General features: G+C 45.8%; 4 protein-coding genes and 2 long non-coding RNA genes across 12 annotated transcripts; 3 read left to right on the top strand and 3 right to left on the bottom strand.

Moving 5' to 3' along the window:
* Window positions 1–58: 58 nt before the first annotated feature.
* LOC148396889 (MOB kinase activator 2) lies at window positions 59–3,300 on the bottom strand. The gene is made up of 5 exons (XM_088379623.1): window positions 2,899–3,300; window positions 1,495–1,634; window positions 1,330–1,426; window positions 1,012–1,136; window positions 59–650 (listed from the first exon to the last, which is right to left on the bottom strand). Exons 1-5 carry the CDS (start codon window positions 2,973–2,975, stop codon window positions 394–396), a joined length of 696 nt encoding a protein of 231 aa, XP_088235749.1. The 5' UTR covers window positions 2,976–3,300; the 3' UTR covers window positions 59–393.
* Window positions 408–11,991, top strand: LOC148396888 (uncharacterized). 7 transcript variants are annotated; one of them, XR_015859187.1, is made up of 8 exons: window positions 408–663; window positions 2,229–2,396; window positions 7,001–7,174; window positions 8,457–8,538; window positions 8,973–9,140; window positions 9,605–10,146; window positions 11,014–11,198; window positions 11,552–11,991. It is a non-coding gene; the product is annotated as an uncharacterized LOC148396888 (long non-coding RNA). The 7 variants fall into 7 exon arrangements; XR_015859185.1 differs by having other exon boundaries at window positions 8,973–9,340; window positions 9,445–10,146; window positions 11,555–11,991; XR_015859182.1 differs by having other exon boundaries at window positions 8,973–9,340; window positions 9,445–10,146.
* On the bottom strand, window positions 4,460–12,992 carry ppp6r2b (protein phosphatase 6, regulatory subunit 2b). Its single transcript, XM_088379618.1, has 24 exons — window positions 12,279–12,992; window positions 11,704–11,862; window positions 11,524–11,622; window positions 11,216–11,402; window positions 11,012–11,149; window positions 10,870–10,935; window positions 10,599–10,711; window positions 10,416–10,529; window positions 10,201–10,321; window positions 9,976–10,137; window positions 9,711–9,917; window positions 9,581–9,645; window positions 9,399–9,514; window positions 9,154–9,239; window positions 9,015–9,092; window positions 8,840–8,937; window positions 8,713–8,770; window positions 8,406–8,527; window positions 8,185–8,342; window positions 7,951–8,101; window positions 7,251–7,318; window positions 6,964–7,168; window positions 5,813–5,926; window positions 4,460–5,484 (listed from the first exon to the last, which is right to left on the bottom strand). Exons 2-24 carry the CDS (start codon window positions 11,829–11,831, stop codon window positions 5,451–5,453), a joined length of 2,688 nt encoding a protein of 895 aa, XP_088235744.1. The 5' UTR covers window positions 11,832–11,862; window positions 12,279–12,992; the 3' UTR covers window positions 4,460–5,450.
* Window positions 12,993–13,104: 112 nt separating this feature from the next.
* dnaja2b (DnaJ heat shock protein family (Hsp40) member A2b) lies at window positions 13,105–17,109 on the top strand. Its single transcript, XM_088379620.1, has 9 exons — window positions 13,105–13,381; window positions 14,118–14,177; window positions 14,390–14,616; window positions 14,758–14,838; window positions 14,914–15,047; window positions 15,131–15,327; window positions 15,416–15,560; window positions 15,651–15,778; window positions 15,842–17,109. The coding sequence occupies exons 1-9, from the start codon at window positions 13,304–13,306 to the stop codon at window positions 16,031–16,033; spliced, it is 1,242 nt and encodes a 413-aa protein (XP_088235746.1). The 5' UTR covers window positions 13,105–13,303; the 3' UTR covers window positions 16,034–17,109.
* Window positions 17,110–17,111: 2 nt separating this feature from the next.
* Window positions 17,112–20,411, bottom strand: LOC148396885 (uncharacterized). Its single transcript, XM_088379625.1, has 13 exons — window positions 20,236–20,411; window positions 20,030–20,171; window positions 19,854–19,943; window positions 19,673–19,792; window positions 19,508–19,607; window positions 18,939–19,059; window positions 18,693–18,877; window positions 18,344–18,632; window positions 17,909–18,270; window positions 17,663–17,824; window positions 17,498–17,602; window positions 17,340–17,428; window positions 17,112–17,253 (listed from the first exon to the last, which is right to left on the bottom strand). Exons 1-13 carry the CDS (start codon window positions 20,327–20,329, stop codon window positions 17,160–17,162), a joined length of 1,953 nt encoding a protein of 650 aa, XP_088235751.1. The 5' UTR covers window positions 20,330–20,411; the 3' UTR covers window positions 17,112–17,159.
* On the top strand, window positions 19,223–20,622 carry LOC148396884 (uncharacterized). Its single transcript, XR_015859181.1, has 3 exons — window positions 19,223–19,328; window positions 19,409–20,191; window positions 20,252–20,622. It is a non-coding gene; the product is annotated as an uncharacterized LOC148396884 (long non-coding RNA).
* The last annotated feature ends 491 nt before the right edge of the window (window positions 20,623–21,113 follow it).

Here is a 21,113-nt window from a genome sequence, read left to right as displayed (position 1 = left end):
ACGCGAGGTTCTCTTCTGTCTTGTTTGTGCTGCCTGTGATTGGCTGGTGACCCCAAAATACATCATATCATATTTATTTTTCAGACAAATGTTTCTGGCACAAGAATGCATACAAAGACAAGTCACGTCGTTCCATACGTCATTCACTGGAGGATATACTGTGTGTGTGTGTGTGTGTGTGTGTGTATCATGCAGTCTTGACAAGATTATAACATACTTCATGGCGGGTGTGCATATTTAACACAATTGAATTGGGTTGTCACTTAAAGTCCAGTGAGTCTGTGTTTTTTCTTTCAATTAAATAATGTCTTGGCTTTTTTAACAAGATTTCAATCACAACTTTAACTATACACAACGAGAGCCTGATATTGTCGAGCAAAACTTTCCAAGTCATTATTTCTTGTCCTGTGTTCCTCCCTGCAATCCCAGAGCCGAGATAAGGTCCTGCAGCGGTTCAGTGTCCTCGGCGTCCAGCAAGGCGTGCTGCCGGCAGAAGAGCGTGAGGTGCGCAAAAAGCGTGTTGAGATGAGCGTGCAGGCCCAGCGCATGCGTCTGTCGGAAGTGAGACCAGTAGATGTGGGCCAGAGTCCTGAACAGCAACAAAAACACCTTCTGCACCAGGAAGATGAAGCCGGTGGGGAAAACTGAGCCTGAAATTCAAAGGTGAGGGATTTTGGTGTTGAGGAAATCTCATGGTGTGCTACCAAACAAAATTAAAAATATAAATCGTGTCATAATGACGAAATTGGCTCACTTTACACACAAAACTAATTACTCTGGAATCTGGGGCTGTTTAGCAATTATCTCTGCCCGCATGCTTAGCTCACATGACGTCAACAAAAAAAGTTTTGTTTGTGATCTGTCTTTGAAATTTGGTTCTTATTGGGACTCATAATGGGAGTTCACCCAAAATTCTGCTTTCAAAGCAAAATATGTGAGCCTCTGTTTAATTCCTAGCATGTCTGGGCCAGATAGAAAACATTTTTAAAAAACTATCTTAAGGATTTTTACCTGCTTTTGTGGGGAACACCTCTTCATCTGTGAGAAGGTCCTGAATGTAGGACATGGCGTAGTCAAAGTAGAGAGGAGCAGAGCATTTCAGCTTCCTGCCATGATCATCAGTCCAAACATAAACTCTAAAAACAAGGATAGAAAGTCAGTAAAGCATGGAAGTGTCTATGTATCCCCCAAAAAATTTTCCAAGGCTTCACTGAGCAACAGTAGCAGTACAAACAAAGCGCGTTTGACTTTTAAAGGTTCATAACGACGGCATAAATAACAATATTATCCGACGGCTCCATTTCACGGCGTCGTGCACCATTAACTCACGTGTCGCCCGGTCCACAGGCGGTTGGGCAGGTGGTGGGGGTGCAGAACTCGGACAGCGCGCTGGAGAACAGGTTTATGTGCTTGAAAAACGACACGGCTGCAAAGAGAGGGGCGAATGAAACGACGCGTCCTTTTTAACCGCCGAAAAGCGGAAGAGTTACTGACTGTTGCTGGCCAACCACTCGGCTTTGTCCACGCCGGGCGGGAGCGACGTGAGCGCGCACATGTCCGTGTGGTTGATGTGCTGACATGCGTACTCCTGCTGGAGGTACGGACGCGTCTCCAGGATGTTGTTGTTGAGCCCCCTTTGAAGGACAATGCAGAAGTGACATCAGTTCACACTCGGTGGAGACATGCACCGTCTAATTGTTTTCAGCTCCATGTAAAAAAAAAAAATATTCGCCAGACACGCTGGAAACGAACAGTTTTATTATCTGATGAAGAAATACAAAAGCGTCTGTAAAGGAGAACGTCGTGAGTGACAAGAAGACAAAGTGCTGTTTGATTGCTGTCTAGCAGATGTCACAATGTCCGTTGACGGAATTGCTGGGATTCTTCGCCTTAGCTATGTCACACGTTTGTGTTGCTTGGCTGAGTTTTTTTTGTACATACTTCATATGATTTAAAAATTTTTAGGACTGTTCAATTTGACAAGTACGACATAACACAGGGCTTTTTTATATATTAGCTTGAATTGACCTCAGAAAAGAAATTGTCTAAATATTTGAATCAAACTTATTCTGCTGGATTTATTTTTCTCTTTACTAAAAATAAACGAATAATCCATAGCTAGCAATATGTTATTATATGTTTGGATTTGACATAGAGCAAATTCTGAACAAAACTGCATATTTTAATATCTATCCATTCATTTTTTTTAATACCACTTGTCTTTTTAGGGTTGCTGGTGAGCTGGAGTCTTTTTGGAGTTGTGGGGGAAAAGAAAACCGGCATAAGGAGGAGAAACCATGAAAGCTCCACAGACGATGGGAATCAAACCCAGAATCTCAGATTGCGAGGCAGATAGGCTAACCACGCTTAAGTTCAACAGCGGCTGGATGCTTCAGGTAGGCCGTCCCTCTTCTTTGCATGCCCACTTGATATTTGATGCAAAAACAAAACTTGGCACTATGCAGGACAAATATGGGATGTCTGACTGTGAGGCAGATGTGCAAACCATTAGTCCAGCGGGCCTATTTCGGTACCCCTTAGTGGAAATTCCCCAAAAGAAAGCATGCTAGAAGGAAATGGAGTGAACATCCTGTACTGCCTGGAGTTGTGGTCCACACACAAAACGCACAATGGACCCACATCTTAGCGTGCTTATGCGTAAACACGGCGCAAGTGGAGGTGACGTGCGCACTGTTTACCTTTACCAGGCTGGAATCAACAGCAAACATTTGCGCCGTAACTCGGGCACCCTGCTTTTGCCCCGCGCTACTCGTCTGCCGAAGGAATTCACTGATGCCATCGTGCAAATATGTGACGCGCTTATCTGGACAACATTCCTGCTTTGTTGTTGTTGTTTTTTTCTCTCAAACAATTGAAGAAGAAAATGTCAAAACTTACACTTTGCCATCGCAGACGTCAGGAGGAGCTTTGCCGTCCGCTTTGGTGGCGGTGGGGTAACTATGGCAACCCCCCATGGCGGACAGCTAAGAGTAGAGCCGGCCCCTATTTTCCATCCCGAGCACGCCTATCCGCGCGCACATTTACGCACAACATATGGTAGCACAACTTATGGATCGGCACAGCTGGAAAACATGCAGCTCCTCGTTTTTTTTTTTTGACAACTTTGTTCGCCAAGCGGGAGGGAAAGAAAAAATAGTCCCAGGAGTTGAAGATCGAGTCCAGCTGTCCAACTCCAGTCGTGTCTTGTGTAAGTGTGTGTGTGAGTGAGTAAGTGAGTGTGTCTTCTTTGTCTAGAGTCCCACGCCCCGCAAGCGCCGCCTCCTCAGCTCTGAGCGGACAGGCAGGTTTCTCCAACACGAGTTGAAATAGTCAGCGCAACTCCACCCCTTCCCCTTTCCGTAGTGTGTGTGTGTGTGTGTGTGTGTGTGAGGAGCAGATGCTCATGACAAAGTAAAAGGCCACTGGAAAAGAGATGAGGGACAAACCGCCCCAAGCCACAAAGTGTTGTTTGTGTAAAACTTCATCCGATGATGGCAGCGCGGTGGACTAGTGGTTATGCAGGTCTTCCTCACAGCGCTGCAGTAGAAATGCAAGAAGTTGACGAAACATTTCAAATAAATAAATAAATGCAAAAATAAATATGAGAAACTGAAAAGCGGCTGCTCATTTGCATGAGACAGTACCGCCCCCTCGAAACGGCCTGACTTCAGTATGGCCAATAATGTAACGACTCGGCCATTCCCAACTGAGCGTGACCTAATTTTCCATTTCAAATTGATGGATAGCCCCTTGAAGAGAACAGCCATCTCATTTTCAAGGGGTTGAACGTACAACATAGAGCACATAAATAATCTATACAGCTATGACCACATCAAAACAACCATGACACAGTGCAACATGAGACAATTCAAGCGAGTCCAGCAGACTCCGTCTTGGCAGTAGCCCAGTAGTAGACGGGGGGGGGGGGGGTCAGTGGTCCACCCGCTAATTTTAGCAAGGGCAGAAAAAGTATGTCAAGTGTGACACCTGGAAACTACTTTAGATTGTTTTGTTTAAAAAAAAAAAAAAAAAAGGTGGGCAGTTTGCAAGCAGTGTCTCCTTATGTTCAAAAAAAAAAATTTAAATTATTGACTTGTGAGGAAACACCACTGTTTGGATTTTAATGGCTGCCAAAAAATAGAGGCTGGAACTACTCAAGGGCTTTGGCAGAAAGCAAAACGTCATTTTAATGTATGTACAGTACATAACTTAAGCGCCACTTCAGATTCTAATAGAGCCTTTTCAAAAAAAAAAAGTGCTTGTGAATTAGATTCAAATCTACCCAAATCATTTTATTCATCTATTTTCCATGACGCCAGTCCTTATTTGGGTCGCGGGTCAGCCGCTGATGTTATGGATAATTAATTTAGTCTTCAATGAACCCAACGTGCGTGTTTTTAAAGTGCAGGAAAAGAAAGCCCGCTAAATAAACTCCACATTGGAGTAAACAAACAATACGCTGGGTACTAGCTGTTTTTATTTTGTCATTGACATCATATAAGTACCAACAAGATAATGGCTATGCAAAAAAAAAAAAAAAAATCTCAGCTGATTAGCTAACGCGCTACAAAGTTGTTAGCGCAATATTATGGAAGACTACACAAGCACACACTCCTCTGGAATTAATGCTGGAATACCCCAAAAAAAAACGTCATTATTGCCTCATTTCAACAACACACAAATGCACGTTTACACATACATTACATTTTTCCATCTTTTGTTTCAAAAATAGATATGATTATATTATACATTTATATTACGTTTATATTACCAAGAGTAGCCACAATCTAATACAGGAGCAAATATCACAATAAGTACACTGACAGGTTCCGAGGAGGAGGACGGACGGGTATGAATGGCAGCATGCACTTACGTGTGTCTTTTTGGAGGATGTTTATTTACTTTATTTAGAATACAGTGTGTGTTCAGGTGTGCTTTCTTTTTGTATCTCCTCGGACCTGAGAGTCACCTCTGCACCTGGGACAGAGCTGACTCTCACACGCACGTTTTAAAGTAGAGTAGTGACTCATGATGCGCTATTTCATAATATCAATCAATATTTGCCTGTCCTTGATATGTACTTTAAAGTCCATGCACAGGACGCCCTTTTTTTCCCATGACCTTAAGATGGATATCAAGGATATGGATTAAATTCACTTAGTTGAAATTGAAAAATTAATTTGTGGTGTTTTTGTACTTTTCTTTTTCTAACAAGTCAAATGTTGCGAAACTCAGACCAGGCTCTGATTCATGCGCAAGATAAGCCCACCGACTTGTTTATTTTTTTTTAGTCTCGGGCCGATCATTAACGTGTAACCTCATTTGGCTGTTGGACGTGCAAGCGGGGACGAACCGCCGGACTGACAAACATGGCCGCTAAGAGAAATCATAGAACAAACAGCGAGGTTGCGCGTTGAAGGGCCCGCCATCCATATTGGCGATGACGCCCGTTAGGCCGGTCCGTTGGCGGAGTTCTGCTTCTCTCTGTTCGACCAACAAAGAAAAAGGACAGATTTGCAAATAGCTTCATGTTTCTCTCCCATGAAAATAAACATTATGTGCATACGTGACATTTCCGCATCGAGTGACCACGCCTTCATTAAATCTGTAGAATCTACGCGTTGCGGATGCTTAAATGCCACCGAGCTATTTGATGAGGAAACATCTAATACAAAATACCGCAGTTATGAGAAAATGTGGTGCTGAACACCTCCTGCCTGGTTCTCTCGGTAGTTAAGTAAACAAAGGCCCCTCGAGCTCGTTTGAGGAAGTAGCTCCACTACTGTGTGCCAAGTAAATAGACACTACTCACTGTGTGACAGCAGCCGGCTGCTGGCTAGGACTTGGGCAGTCTCCGTTTTTCCTTCCAGATTCGGCATCCACCTCATTTCCTTTCCCTTTGTCTTCTGCTGGCTTCTCTGCGTGACTTCAAAACAACCCCCCCCCCCAAAAAAAGAGAATCAGAATCCGCTCTCGGTAGAATGAAAATAAACAGCGGTTGTACATCCTGGTTAAAAGCTCACCTCCGTTACCTGTTGTTGACGGTGTCAAGCCCTGCCCCCCACCCCAAATTGTCCATGCTTGAATAGGGACAGTTAGTAAATGGCGTGCTAATGCATTGACTTGAGTAGAAAAAAGTTTTTTCTTCAGAGCATGCCTTGTGGTAAAACAGGGGGGGGGGGGGGCTTCTTTACTCACTCGCTTGCTGCACAGGGAAGACACTAAGAAATGATGCACTGGATATGTCATTATTGCAAACATCTGTGGCACACATGTGAAGCCACAGACACGCCTTTTACTATTTATGGATGTGTTAATGCCGGACTGGTATTGGGAATAGGGATGAGCTAAGCTCATGGTAAGGTTTTGTGGTAGGTTAGTGCAGTCCACACGGATGAATTAGTTTGGATTGTCGCACGCATCCTAGTTCAAGGCAACAAGCAGAACACGCCTCTTCTCGTCTTTTGTTCCGAACGCTATTTGCTTTCTCATACAAACTTCAGGAAATCATCACACGCTTCACATACCGTCGAGTGGCTGGTCGGAATACTCTGAGGGCGAGGGAGGGAGGGAGGGGGAACAGGTGGGAAGAGACAGGTGGGGCCATATCAGAACAGCAACAAAGAGAGGGACGGAGAGGGAAAGCTCGGAGGGATAGATGAGGGACGGACGCTCTTAGTGAGCAGACAAACGGTAGATTGTAGAGCTAGCACTGGTTACGTGCAAGGAAAGAATGTTTGAAGAGGCCATGTGTAATGTGAAAGAAAAGTTTAAGAACGTACTATAAATAAATATATAAATAGTGATAAAGAAAAAATAAATAAATATTCTTACGCCACCAAGAAAACCAGGCCAGGCTGATTGGTGAGCTGTGTGAACCACTACATTGTCAGTGACTCAAATGATGGGAAGTGTTAAAAAAAAAAAAAGCCTGTTGCAGTTGGTAGCATTCAAGTCTCGTACCTGCTGAACACGGCACGCTCGTTCTTGGCGTCCACAGTCAGCCGGATGGTTTCCTTGCCGTCGCCCCTGTTGAGGGTCTCGGTGGTGGCCGCGCGGGCGGACCCCATTTTGTTCTCGTCTTCGTCGGTGTCGGAGCTGCTGGAGGAGGAGCTGTCCGACGCCACCAGGGGAGCTTTCCTCGTCCCGCATACGCTCCACACGCAGGCTGGAGGTAAGATCAAGTCCTCATTGATTCAACAGAGCCGTTCATTCTAACTTTTATATTGTTGTGAAAAAAAAAATCTTACGATTTTGGCTTGGCTTGGCGCTAAGGTCCGTGGCCACGGGGGAGCTGCATTGGGGGCCAGCTTCAGAACTAAGGAAATATAATAACATGTCAAAAATTTGAGAGAGCGAGAGCACCGCAGACACAATGCAACCATTTTGAGAAGTCGGGTGAAAGCCCGGGCGGTCACATTCCTCGCATTCCCAGCTCTAAATTTAATTTCCCGACATGATCCAAACATTGAGCGGCTGACACCTTGGACGAGCGATACCTTCAGTGAACCCCGTTTATTGCAGGGTTCCAAACACACGTGGTGAACATTTGGCAGAAAAACTACATATTTCGTTAATTATATTGAATAATTATTTGGTGCCTCGCAGCGTGGGCATTTTATTAAGTATACTGGAAAATCAGTAAAAGTTATTGCTTAAAATATCGTGGGAAACACGATTTTCTCGTTACCACGTCCACCCCTAGGTGACCATTAATTCATTTGGATTGACTGTTCTGGATGAGACGCATCGGAGCGGGCCGAGTGGTTTCTTTTTTGGAATGTGGCCGCGGCCTTGTTGATCCCCTCATAAATGCCACTAACTGCACGTTGCTAAAGTTTGACACAGGCTTTTACTTCTCCTTCAAGTTGTGCGGTCAATGAGTGGAAACAAAAGTCTTGGACAATTTCCAGCTCAGATAGTATTGCTAGCCTCGCTCGGGCGGCTCACCAACAGAAAGGCTGGAAATCTGTAAACTTGGCCCAGCCCTTCTCCTCTGTTTTAGTAGCGGCGGGCTGCGGACTGTCCCAGGCTGCAAAGCCCATGCCTGCCGCCGGAGCTTTTGAGTTCACCTCCCCAAAGTCCGCAATCCAGCCCGAGTCTGAGGAACAGTTGTCAAAAGCCGTCAGTCCCTCAGAGCGAACCAAACAATGGCGTGATGATCATATGGTCGTTCTATCTCACCTTTTGCGGCCTCCGTCTGACTGGAGAAAGGGTCCATGTCATCTTTCAACTCTTCTCCTTCGTCAGAATCCGAGCTCGCTGCTTTGTCGGAAGTTGCCGACCTCTCGCACGGTTGGCCGGGCGGAGCTTGGCCTTGGGCTGCCTGCGACCCGCCGAACCTTCGTTGAGTAGATCAAATAAATGAGCGTCGATACACCACGACACCAATTGTGTCTCCAAACCTGTTTCTTGACTTGGTTTGTGTTGCATAGTTGAATTCTTTTTCCTCCCAGATGTCCTCTTCGTCATCGTCGAAGGCTTGTATCCTCTCCTTGGCGCAGGCGTCAAACGAAGCCGTATTGGCCTGTAAAAAAGGTTTGAAAAAAATAATAATAACATTTGACCATGCTCAGGATTAAATTTACTAATACAAAATATCAAAATAAATTGAAATTTCATTCATCAATACTAGCCCCCCTGAAAAAAAAAATTGTTCTATCATAATAAAAGCACTGTATTGTACAAAAACACATTCAACTGTAAACTCACACTGTCTTGGCCCACGTCGATGTTGATATTTATCTCTGCGATTCGATTAAATGTCGCCCTGCAATAAGAGAAGCATTCGCTTAGTCCCGCCAAGCATCAAAACGCACGCTCACTGTAATACACACACCCGATGCCGTCGTCGTGATCGGTGAACTCGTCATCGTTGAAACCAAACTGATCCACGAAATTTGCCGTCATCTGCTGAATTTGGTAATCGGAGAAAGCCTGAAGTGCAAAAAAAAAATAGATTGTGTTTACAGAGCATCCCAGAGGACACTCGGTATTTGAACGTGTGTCCAAACCTGCTGGAGTGTCAGTTCTTTTGGGAAGGGGCTTTCCATGTCGTCTTCCGAGGAAGGCCGTGGATTACCGCTGCCGACCTAAAACGCGCAAATGAGAGTTCAAAGGCTCTGTTAGGTGGATGGATGGTGAGATGTTTACCAGATCGATGGTGTTTCTCTTGTTGGTCTCTGAAAGCGTCTCCGTTACAAAAGTCTCCCAGCGCCCTCTGCAGTCATCAGGTAGCTCTGCAGCCCAAAGGGAAACCAACCCAATAGAATTAGACGGAACCCGAGACAGGAGGGGCCAAAATAGTAGCAATATGCTAATGCTAATTTGTGCCCAAGACGTACGTAGAAAATATTCATGTTTATCATTTCTATAATAAATTAACGTCGATCACGCACCGCTGATGAGATTACTAATCTGGGTGTGAACCGGCCCTTTTTCCAGATTGTGAACAACCGTATTGGCAATCCTGGTCAGATGCCCCATGTAGCCTCTTCTCATTCCACCTTCTGACCTGCAACAACGTCCAACCTTAGATCATCCCATGGTAAGCGGCGTTATAATCTCAATGAACACTTACTGGGTTTTATCGTTCTCTTCCCAGGCCAGGAGAATCCTCTGAACAAGGCGGCAATGCTGAAACAACTTTGCAAAGAGCAAATCCGGAGATCAGTCAAGAAAACGACATCAAGATTCCCTCAGATACCTACATGCGTCACCAATAATTGATGTGCAGAATCGTCGTGGGTCCCGAGGACGTCCGCCGAAGCCTGCTCCTGCTGAGGAGCCTTGACGTCTTGGGAGAGGAGTCCTGGTTGAAGTCTCATTTCGTGAGCACAGGGCCGCAAGATGGCCGCCACGCATAGCTCCACTTGCAAGTGCAGGAAGTTGTTCCACGTGTACTTGAAGAAGGAGTTCTGAAAGTGCAAATTTTTGAATGATGGTGCACCATGAAAAGGCGTGGCTTGGTCTCACCAAAAGCAGGTCCATTGTGTTGAGCCGACAGAGTTCCTGCGCGATGACCGCATGGCTGGCCGAGCTGGTGTACAGCAGGGAGGCCACGAGTCGGGCCACGTGCAGCCGAGTGTTCCCCAAAGGTTCCTCCAGCACGCCCAAAGTCGTCAGCATCGGATTTCGCTAGATGAGGTAAAGAGATGAGACGAATCCTTCCAAATACATTTATGCTTCTTCTTAACGTACTTTGGGAGGCTCCAAAAGTAGCTGGTGGAAATGAAGCAAGTGTGGCTTAATGGCAAGAAGGATGCTGCTGTTTATGTTATAACTTCTCTCAAAGCCTTGCGTGTCCATGACGCCATCCACGCTGCCGTTACGGGGAGAGAAAAAAAAACAGGAGCTTGAAACGAAGCTCTTCCCGCTAGCGGAAAGGTTAATAAAAGCAAAGATTGGCCACTCACACAGGCCTCCTGATTTCCAACAGAGTGAGCAGCACCTGAATCCCATTGATGATGCAGCTCTCGGTCCTGTCTCCTGAGAACATGTTCCTTAGCAGCCGCTCCACACACTCCTGCCTGCGGAACAAAGACACGTGTCCTCTTCACGTATCCGAGGGCACAATCCGAAGCGTCTACGCGACTTACGACTCGAGCGCGGTCAGCAACGGGTCGGGCTGTGCCATCTCCTGAAGCTGATTGGCCTGGTCTCTGCTTAAACGAATGATGTCGCACAAAGTCTGAGACGCGTTGGACTGCCTCTTGATAGAAATGAGACACACCCGAGTGGCTTTTCAGAATCGTAAAAATAGAAGCTCCATAGCTTATGAGTATCATTCAAAGCGAAGATGAAATAAATTCGTTTCAGTGTGTTGGCGGCCGGAGCTGGTTATTTATAGTTAACGGAAATGAACAAAACCTCGTCATCCATCTCCGGGTGAATGATTTCGATGAGTCTTTGGGCCAGCTTTTCTTCATTCAGCCACTGGGAACAATAAACACAAGATAATAGAATGTGAAATTAAAGTGTGTCTGTCTGTCTGTGTTTCTTCGTCTCTCACAGTCAGAGTCTCCAGTCGAAGAGGGGGCGGCTCCACGCAGCTTATAAGTCGTAGCAGGACATCCATCATGGCCGACGTGTCGATGTGCTTCAGAACCAAAGCGAGGAATCCCTCCTTCCGCCGCAGGAAACTAATCACCTAAGCACGACAAAAACAACGTCATGAAGTCTCCTGCGCTTCTGCAAATGTGAGTTTAATGTTAACCTGCTCAGTCTTTCGCGCGATGAGGTTCCCAATGGTCTTGCTGAAGAACGACGCCAGTAGGGGGTTGAGAGGGGCCGGTTGCTCCAGGAAAGCATACAAGGTTTCTAAGAGAGGATCCTCATTGCCCAGCTTGTCGTTGATCACACCCACGTCACTTGTCAACAGCTCGCATGCGATATTTGAATACCTGGAAATCAAAACAACACAACACCCTGCTAGTTAACATTAAGAGCGAGAAAATTATTTGACTGGCTCGGAAAGAATTTGCATATGTAACCATGACTATAAAATGGGAATGAATGACATACTTGAATCGCTTGGTCTCCTCTATACCAGCAGGAGGCTCGGTGGTAATTTTGCGGACCAGCTCCTGCATGCATTGGTCCTGGCATAGAAACAGAAGGAGTCTACACGAGGCACAATGAGAAGGAAAGTGAAAGTCAGTTGAGTCAGCCAGACAGCAGAAGCCGCAGAGATATAATCATGACCTCCTGTTCTGAGCCTTGCACTCCTGCAGCACATCCTCCTCGTCCATGAGCTCGGTGAGCGTGACATCCTCCTTGTCCAGTAAAGCCTCCAGATGAGAAGCTGTGTGTGGGCCAATTTCCCAAAACATGGCTGACGTCAGGGGCGGCTCGAGCGCTTAACTGTATGGAGAGAATTTGGGAATGTAATTGGTGCTAGGAAACAACACTGCGCGTCTTATTGAGACACTATATAAATAAATAAAAGATCATTTACTGTACATCAACAATAAAGCCGAGCAACCTGCTTAATGAAGCGTTAATTACCATTCATTCAATGAACACCACTGCGGGGTTTTAGTTGTCTTTTTCTCCCATTTAGAATACATTCCCCAGTGAGGTTCCACGAGCGACTGTGGCGTTCATTTTATACCTTGAAGGAAAGATAAATATTTGACATATTAATACGACGACGCTATTTAAGCAGCAGCTAGCTAGCTGACCTCCTCAGTCAGCCTCCTCGGCTCTGCGTCATCACTTTCCACTTGACATTCTTTTATAATACACATTTTTTTTTTTTTGTGACAATCGAGGCTTACCTTTCAGGCCTCATTGTCCTCGGTCATCGTCTAAGCTCGGGCTGTCAGGTCACCCGGAGCGGCCCATAGCGGGGCTCTCCTCCAGTTGTGGCGTATGTTAGCTTCACGCTAGCGGTGTCCTCATCTCACCATCCATCCACCGCGAGCGCGCTGCACTTGGAGACGCTGTCGACCGCACTGACACCGGCCCCAAATCAACTTCAACGGGCCGGCGAAGACGACCGGTGGTGTCACCGATCAAAATGGCGGAGAAGATAAAACGTAGTCCATAAGTTCAGCTGTCCGTCAAGCCGTGGAACCATCAGCCTCAGCCTGATGACATTTTTTTTTTTCTGACAGAGGGGACGCGGTCAGCAGTTCCATCTCGAGAACGGGATTTTAAATCACAAGTACAGAGATTCACGTGACAGTCCACACAAACACAAGGAATACTCTAGAAAGGTTTGACACGGTATATTTCACAATTCCAATGCTTTATTTCCATTCGGTTTCTATAGATACTGTGGTGATGACTTTAGGGAGTGTCATTCAATGTTCTCATGTTGAAAAGAAGACTTTAGGGATACGTGCAGGAAAACAATGCGGGGCTCGCTCTAAAAATTGCAAATACGTAGGTGTAAATGAGAGTTTGGGTGTTAATTTTGCATATATTTTTATCATTTTTATTTTATTTTACCTGTTCTCTAATTGAGCAGCCCAGTGCGTCTGTTTCAGAAATTAAACGTGGCCCTGCCCACCCGTAGTGTATCTTCATACAAACAAGAGTTGCGCTCTGCAGTAGAGCGTCACAAAGAGCGTCATAGTACGCAATGCTAATAATAAAACCCGATTATGGCCCCGCGTGAAGTTCTAGACGTCCCCTCTGCCCGCCCCCTGGAAATGCGACTGCTCTGGTTTGGGGGCGTCTACGTCAAAGGGGGGACTTTTCGTATGAATCTGGCAACCCATGACGATCCCAGCCGGCTTAGCTTGTTTCCTTCCTCACTTATCTGAACGTCCGCAGAAGGTAGCCGGCCCTGAGCATCATGTCGAAAGTCGCGGACACCAAGCTCTACGACATCCTCGGCGTCTCACCGTCGGCCTCAGAAAATGAACTAAAAAAGGTGAGGATGTTGCAAATGGACAACAGTGAAGCGGTGACGCTGGTCACTTATAAAAATGGGCCTAAAAACTGCTTAGCCAACATGAGCTAGCAGGTTAGCTCGCTAGCTAGCTTGTAAACTCAGCGAAATAACTGTGAAACAAACTACGTTCCTCGCCGTGACGATGGGACACAGTTCTGTATACTCTCTATGGAATATGTTACATTTAATTTGTATTCTGAAAAGGTATTGCTGCCGAGCGTTAAACGGAAACTAAAGACACCACGAGTGTCATAGCTCACCGGATATTAGACGATACATTTCAGGAAATAGTCGTCGCCATGGAGTAATTCTCACATTTATTAAATGCCACACGCTGGAGTTCAGTTGTGTATGATTCTTCTATATCCGCTGTGTTTTGATGAAAATGTATCATGAAAATCTTAACGATTAATCTGGTCATGCCACTTAAAGACTGCTATACTTCTAATCCTAACATTGCAGATTCATAACAGGTGGTTATTTCATGCTCTTGATATCGTACTGTCAGAAGAATGGTTTATTTTTCCAAGAGAAGCTCGTGAGATGAAAACTCAAGATGGTTGGAGGTGTCAAAAGCAGCGATGCTCCTGCTGGTGTCCTGATGTTTTTGACAGCAGGCCCACAAGTCGATGCATTTTTAGAAACAAAGCCTGACTTAGATAAACGCTCAAGTTAGTTCTTTCTTGTAGAATATTAACAATTTGGTTTATTACAGGCCTACCGTAAATTGGCTAAAGAGTATCATCCTGACAAGAACCCAGATGCTGGAGACAAGGTATGAAATGCTCAGTGGTGGTTTATAAGAAATAAAAATATGGTTTGGGACCAAGCACTTTGATAGTTTGTCACCGTTGAAACGTAAGAGCAATGTTGTAACATTCTAACACCTGCCATAAAAGTGGAGAAAAAAGAAATACACTGTTGCATAATTACAATAAGATAATCTTCAACATGGGAGGTAATAATCCATTTCATTTTGTCACCCAGTTTAAAGAGATCAGTTTTGCATATGAAGTACTGACCACCCCGGAGAAGAAAGAGCTCTATGACCGCTATGGAGAACAGGGGCTACGCGAGGGCGGAGGTGGCGGGCCCGGCATGGACGATATCTTCTCCCACATATTTGGTGGAGGACTCTTCGGGTTCATGGGGGGACAGAGCAGAGGACGCAACGGAGGACGGAGACGAGGCGAAGACATGGTGCACCCTCTCAAGTAATTGACTTTTAATCGTGGACACATTCTGGAAAACCGACTTTTCATAATCGGGTGTATGACACAGAAATCAAGATTTCAAGCCATTTTCAAGTATGAATGTTGTATACTGATAAATCTTTCTCCCCCTCCCCACCATAGAGTTTCACTTGAAGACCTCTACAATGGTAAAACTACGAAACTCCAGCTGAGCAAGAATGTCCTTTGTGGTGCCTGCAATGGGTGAGTGTTTTTTTTTTTTTTTTTTTTCCCGTGTTACTGTAAGAGATGGCTGACAGTCTGCCATTTGCAATCCAGTCAGGGGGGCAAGGCGGGCGCAGTGCAAAAGTGTGTGGCATGCAGAGGACTGGGCATGAGGGTTGTGATTCGACAGCTGGCCCCTGGTATGGTCCAACAGGTGCAGTCGGTCTGTACAGACTGCAAAGGAGAGGGTAATGTGACTGGAAAAACAAAATCACACCAATCTCATTTGCGGGATCAAAAAGGAATCATCTCAAATATGTTGTTTGTGCAGGCGAGGTCATTAGCGAGAAAGATCGCTGTAAAAAGTGTGAAGGTCATAAAGTGAGTAAGGAATCCAAGCTGCTCGAGGTGCACGTGGACAAAGGCATGAGACATGGACAGAAGATCACCTTCACCGGGGAAGCCGACCAAGCGCCCGGTGTGGAACCCGGAGACATTGTCCTGGTCCTGCAGGAGAAAGAACACGATGTACGGAGAGAAGAAAAAAAAAAAAAGACAGTGATGTAGTCATCAGTGAATCTGAGCCTCAGTTCTTTGATCTTCTTCTCCGTGTCAGGAATTCCGCCGGGAAGGCAATGACCTTCACATGGTGCAGCGCATTGGCCTGGTCGAGGCTTTGTGCGGCTTCCAGATCACGCTCATGCATCTGGACGGACGGCAGCTGCTTGTCAAGTACCCGCCTGGCAAGGTCATAGAACCAGGTACACGTGCCTTCTTCTCGAAACATCTTTTTGAATTGGTCTGGCTATATTCATGGATTTTTATTGTATCGTGCCATGTCGCTGTCTCAGGTTGCATTCGCGTAGTTAAAGGAGAGGGAATGCCGCAGTACAGAAACCCCTTTGAGAAGGGAGACCTCTACATCAAGTTTGACGTGCAGTTCCCTCAGAACAACTGGATCAGCCCCGAAAAGCTAAACGTGAGGTCCCGTCGGTCACGCGTGTCCCTAAAAGCAACCACTGATGGATAATTCCTCTTCCAGGAGCTGGAGTGCCTGCTGCCGGCCCGCGCCGAGGATCCCCTCATTTCCGCCGACGCCGAAGAAGTGGAACTGACGGATTTCGACAGGAGTCAAGGCTCAGGCGGTGGCGCCAGGAGGGAGGCCTACAACGACAGCTCCGACGAGGAGGCCGGCGGCCATCACGGCCCGGGGGTGCAGTGCGCGCACCAGTAGAAAAGACTCGGATGCGTGTTTACATGCGTCATTCCTCCAGCTCCACTGTTCAAGACCTGACACGCACATGCACATTTCTCTCCTGATATGGGGTCTCTCTCACACACATATACACACACACACACGTACATACACACACACGCACCCTCTTCAGTTCAATGGTGCCCAAAAGAGATGCTGGAGTTCAAGTTGATTATTTTTGTGTTTCATGGACAGTAGTGCTCAGCGAAGCCTCAGGCCAAAACTTGACTCAGACCTCCGTGTCGGCTGTTCATGCTGACTAACAGCAGTCAGTCTACTGGGAAAAAAAAGCAAAAAAAAAAAAAGAGCGACTATTGTCAACTAGTGTTACATGGTTTAGTGTGATCTATCACAAACACAAGCATGCTGCTTACCGTACTTGCTGATGACATACAACCCGGGTCCACACACACACACACACACAGGTGACATCACACAGACGTCAAGCCTGATGATTCCACACCACCTCATCCTCGGCTACGATTTTCCAAAATGGTCCTTTGTGCTGTCACTGCTTCAAAAAAGAAAAAATGAAGTCTTGAGTTGTCGTACTTTGAAGTTTTATGTTCGTGTTTTCTCGTGAGAGCTCCACGTAATCCGTGGAGTCTCCGTGTGCGTTAACGCGGCGGCCCGTCAAGTCGGAGCTGCTTTGGAATGTGCCGGCTTTCCCGCCCGCCCGCCGCCTTGTTGATGCTGTATCATGTGAGCGGACGCTGTCACACTGTTGAATGTTTGCCAAGAAATTTCCCACGCCCGACTCGACAGCTCCCAACTCACTTCACAAAGGCAAAAGAGCGTACATATCATAATTATTGCGTTAAAATAATATTCAGCCCCCCCAAAGCTTATTGACATTTTGTTGCGTAAACGAAACAGCGCCCTCTATCGTTCCAATCTTTTAGCGGCCAACTTTATTTTGAAAAGACTTTATGGCACTTGAGCGTGTACATTTGGCCACAGACTACCGGAAGTTGTTCTTGATTAAGTGGTATTAATGTCAATGCTTATGTTTGTTCAGATAATTAAACTGTATAATAAACAATCTGCAAGTCCAACATTGTTTGCAGAGCAAGAGTTTAATTGTCCAATCAGGTGCGTTCTCCTTTCATTGCAAGCCGTCGTCTTGGTCCGACCTCTCTTCAGTTCCTCTGCTTTGGAGATGCGCTGGAGCCAGAAGTTCCTTGAAACCAGCAGTGTTCCTTCAGAAAGAAACTCAAAATATGGACGCTTGCAAAACATTGATCCCGAAATGTCATCGAGACAGCTCGATAAGCGAGTTCCGTACCTTTTTCTCCTGGACTGCATAATAAAGGAGCGTTCCCTCCTGAGCTGCTCCAGTTGCTCTCTGACCAGCATTTTCTTCTGATTCTCATCCTGAAGGACAATCAAGATGTTCATTTGCCATCTTTTGTAGCCTACCAGTATTTCCAATGACAACTTTACCTGCGCTACGTCTTTACTAAGATATCTCATTCTCTCTGTGTGCTTAGGCCCAAATAAATCCTCATCCGCTTTCCTGCTCTGAATGATGGACAGACGTTCCTGCACCTGAAAGCAAGAAAGGTCCTCCTCATCATCTTCATCATTCCACTCAGCACTTCCTGGTACCTTCAGCTGCTGTCTGTCTCTGTCCCTCTGCTGCCTCCTCTCCACCCGGCGGTGCACGTCCACCAGCTTCCGCATGGTCTTCTCTCTCTCCAATGCCGAAACTGGTTCTCTCTGTCTCACACCCTCCATCGCCGCCATCTTCTCCTTTGTGCTACAATGGCCCTTCAGGAGAAGAAGCGGGAGAAATGTCAAGAAGATGGAATCAACCAAAGGTAAAGTTGCTCTTAATTCAATTAGAAGACATACTGAAGCATGTGCGGTGACCTCAGGAGCTCCAAGTTCCTTCACCTCGTCAGTTGAGCTCGCCGAGGCCTGCTGTAGATTTGCGTGAAGGTCATTTTCTTTTCCTACCTCCTTTAAGTCTCCTTCACGGCGTTCGGCTGAAGGCTGCGTTTGCATAGCAACAGCATTTGCAGGCTTCCCATCAAGTCCTGTTTGGTCTTCAAGGTGTGTGCTCCAAGCCAGCGTAATCAAAGAGTCCTGTTCCTCACACTTCTTCGTTTCAACATCTTCATCATTGCGTCCACCTTCTCCGTCGACTTTAGACAATGAATCGGGAACGCATAAAACCTCCAAATAGGGCAGACCTCCCAGTGTCACGCCGCAGCCTGGAAGAAGTAGATCTTCATGTACGTACTTATTTACTGGACACTTGATTAGGTACATCTATTTTAGCGTTACCTGCGCAGACTCCTTGTTTATCAGCGACATCTTCAATTTGGTCTCCATCAGGTTTTGTGCCGATTGTATCGGCTGCCGTCTGAGATTCACGTGGTCCAGCTGTGACGTTCTGGACCTCTGCGGGTTCACTAGAACTGGCCTGTTGCGGAACATGCTCCTTCCTGCTTAAATTAGCGTGTGAAGAACCTGAAGAGGCGTCTGGATTGAGAAGTTGGAGCAGGTTGGCGTGCAGGTGTTGAGCTTGGAGTTTGGACTGGAAGTCTTCCCTCAGCGCTCGGAGATGTTCCCTCTTAAAGCAAGTCGGATTATTAAATCACTTTGCATTTGATGACATCATCACTCACGTTACCTCATTCAACAGTGTCAGGAGGAATGAAGACGTTTGCCTCTCCTGGATCTCCAGGAGTTCAACCAAGAGGTCCAAAGTGGCTCGTTCCAGCTGGTCCTGGGACCACATTTTTGGACCTCTACTGATGTCACACTGGGGTTGCTTCTCACTCCTGGAGAAGATTTGCTGCAGCCTCTTTATGCAACCTATGAGGTAAGAAAATATTTCTTTTTCCATCCAGTTGAAAGTAACTTTATGATGATTTACTTGTTTTCAGAGAATCTGTGGGAGCTGCTCTTTGTACGTCCTCCAAGGTGATTCCTTGTAACAGACGCACCAGCTGCTTTCTTTCCTGCTGCTGAGTCAGCACCAATAACTCCAGTAATGACTGTGGTTGAGAATTTCATTTAGGATACAACAAAAATTGTTGTTTTATCATGTGTAGGTTGTCATGGTTTCTGTCCGCGTCTGTGTACTCGCCCCTCCCTTCCTGTGTCTACTCGCAATCAATGTACTAATCACAGTCACCTACCTCTCGTTACCTGTCTTGTATTTAAGTCCTGTCAGTGGGTTACTCCCTTTCCGGATTGTTCACGTCACACATCTCTTGGTTTTTGTCTTTGTCAGTTCTGTTTCGGTTAGGCAGTCTGTCGCTCGGTCCGTTAAATTGTGTCAATTTGCCGGTTCTGTTCGTTTGTTCCTCTAATCCTCTCTTCTAACTACCTTTTCCCTTCTAGGTCCACGCCTTGCTCCATTCCGATCCATGACAGCACATTTATTGGACGACATTCCTAACTTTTTACATTTTTAAATAATTCTGGATTATTGAGCAGTACCTGTTGAGATAATTGATCATCACTGTGTTGTTGTATGTCGTCATCAGCGCGTAGTAATGTGGCAGCTTGCTCTTTTTTGTGTGGACTGTCAACACGAGGCCTGCAATGCCTCGGAATTAATTCGTATACTATCAAAAGCGTTGAAATTCTAATTGGTCATCTCACCATGCGTGCCAGGATTGCCCGACGGCCAAATATGCATCGTAGGCTCTTTTTTCGTTTTGAGCTCTGAGTGTTGCTGATCGAATATGCAAACACAATAATGGCAGGCTTTCCTTGTCCAGCCTATAGAGAGAGAAAATGTTTTCAAGACAATCATTCAAAATGGTGGAAGAATTGTTTGTACCTTTCCACCAAGGCTGTTAGTTCTTCCTTCTCTTGTCGACGACACGTGTTTAATTTATACAAGAGAGAAACTGCAGTGAAGCATTCTTTTCTGGAACTGGACAACAGTAATGTTAAAGATGAAATGAGAAAAAAGAATCAAAGTAAAACTAAAGTTGCATAGTTACGCAAGTGAACCTATCGTATATTTTGAACGCTCCCGGCAACTCGGCCAAAGCGATCATGTCGTCGCACGCTAAAGCTTCCTCTGCTAGCTCCTCGAGCCAAATCTCTTCATGGTGCCGTCGCCATGGCGTCAGAGCCTCCCACTCGTGCACACCTGTGACATCACAAAATCAGGTGAGGAGAAAACCAAAACTGCTCATCTAACCTCTTGTCCTTACTGTGGTATTTCTGCAGCATTTCGGCATAAAGCAAACGAGTCACCGTGTCGTATTTGACTTGGTTCAAGAGGAGGACGTCTGAACGGGATGCCATGCCCCAAGCTTCATCTCTCACCGCTAACCTTTGAACTGGCCAGGAAGAGGCCAGAACGCTCTGGATGCCTTCTGTCACCAATCTGAATTCTCACAAATACGCACTCACTTGCAGAGTACCATACTGTGAGTTCTTCCGAATATTTTGACCCTCTCACCTGGCCCAGCTCTGTCTTGCCGCCTTTTGGAGCCGTCGCAGTCCTCTCATGTCTTCTTCTGCATGTGTCTTCCTCTGCATGAATGTAGATGATGCATAATATGTAGTCAAGCTCATTAAACATGATTATTATTACTGATTATTATAATCTTTATTATTAGAGTACCTGAGTGGTTTGGTGTGGACATTTGAGCACAGTGCCAGGTGGACTGTTGCATACTTGCAGCGTGTCCATATGTCCTGCATTGAGCAGCTGGAGCTCCCAGTATAGCTGAACAAAGTGTCCAATTATTTCAAAATTATTTTTGCTTTCTTTTCAGGGCTGCAAGTAACATTACTTGAGTTGCGATCTTGTTGAAAGAACAAATTAAACTCGTAAGTCAAGAGTCGAGGTATATAGTAGTACTTTCTTGACCTTTTCCTTCTCCTTCATGCTGTTCATTTCGAGGAGGACATCCAAAATGCGCTCACCAAAGCAAGACCATTGGCTGTCTCCTGAAAACTAATTGTTAAAAAAAAAATTATCTTCTAAATTAAATAAATGAATTAAGTAAAGTTGTCTGATTACCTTCGTTTTCACAGGCATGCGCACTTCCTCCTCGCTGTAGGTCACAAAACACTTTCTCCT

The sequence above is a fragment of the Syngnathus floridae genome, chromosome 6, assembly GCF_059516105.1.
Source record: "Syngnathus floridae isolate MCC-2025c chromosome 6, RoL_Sflo_1.0, whole genome shotgun sequence".
Lineage (NCBI taxonomy): Eukaryota > Metazoa > Chordata > Actinopteri > Syngnathiformes > Syngnathidae > Syngnathus > Syngnathus floridae.
Note: the sequence above shows the minus strand (reverse complement) of the source record. Positions and strands in the feature narration are given on the sequence as shown.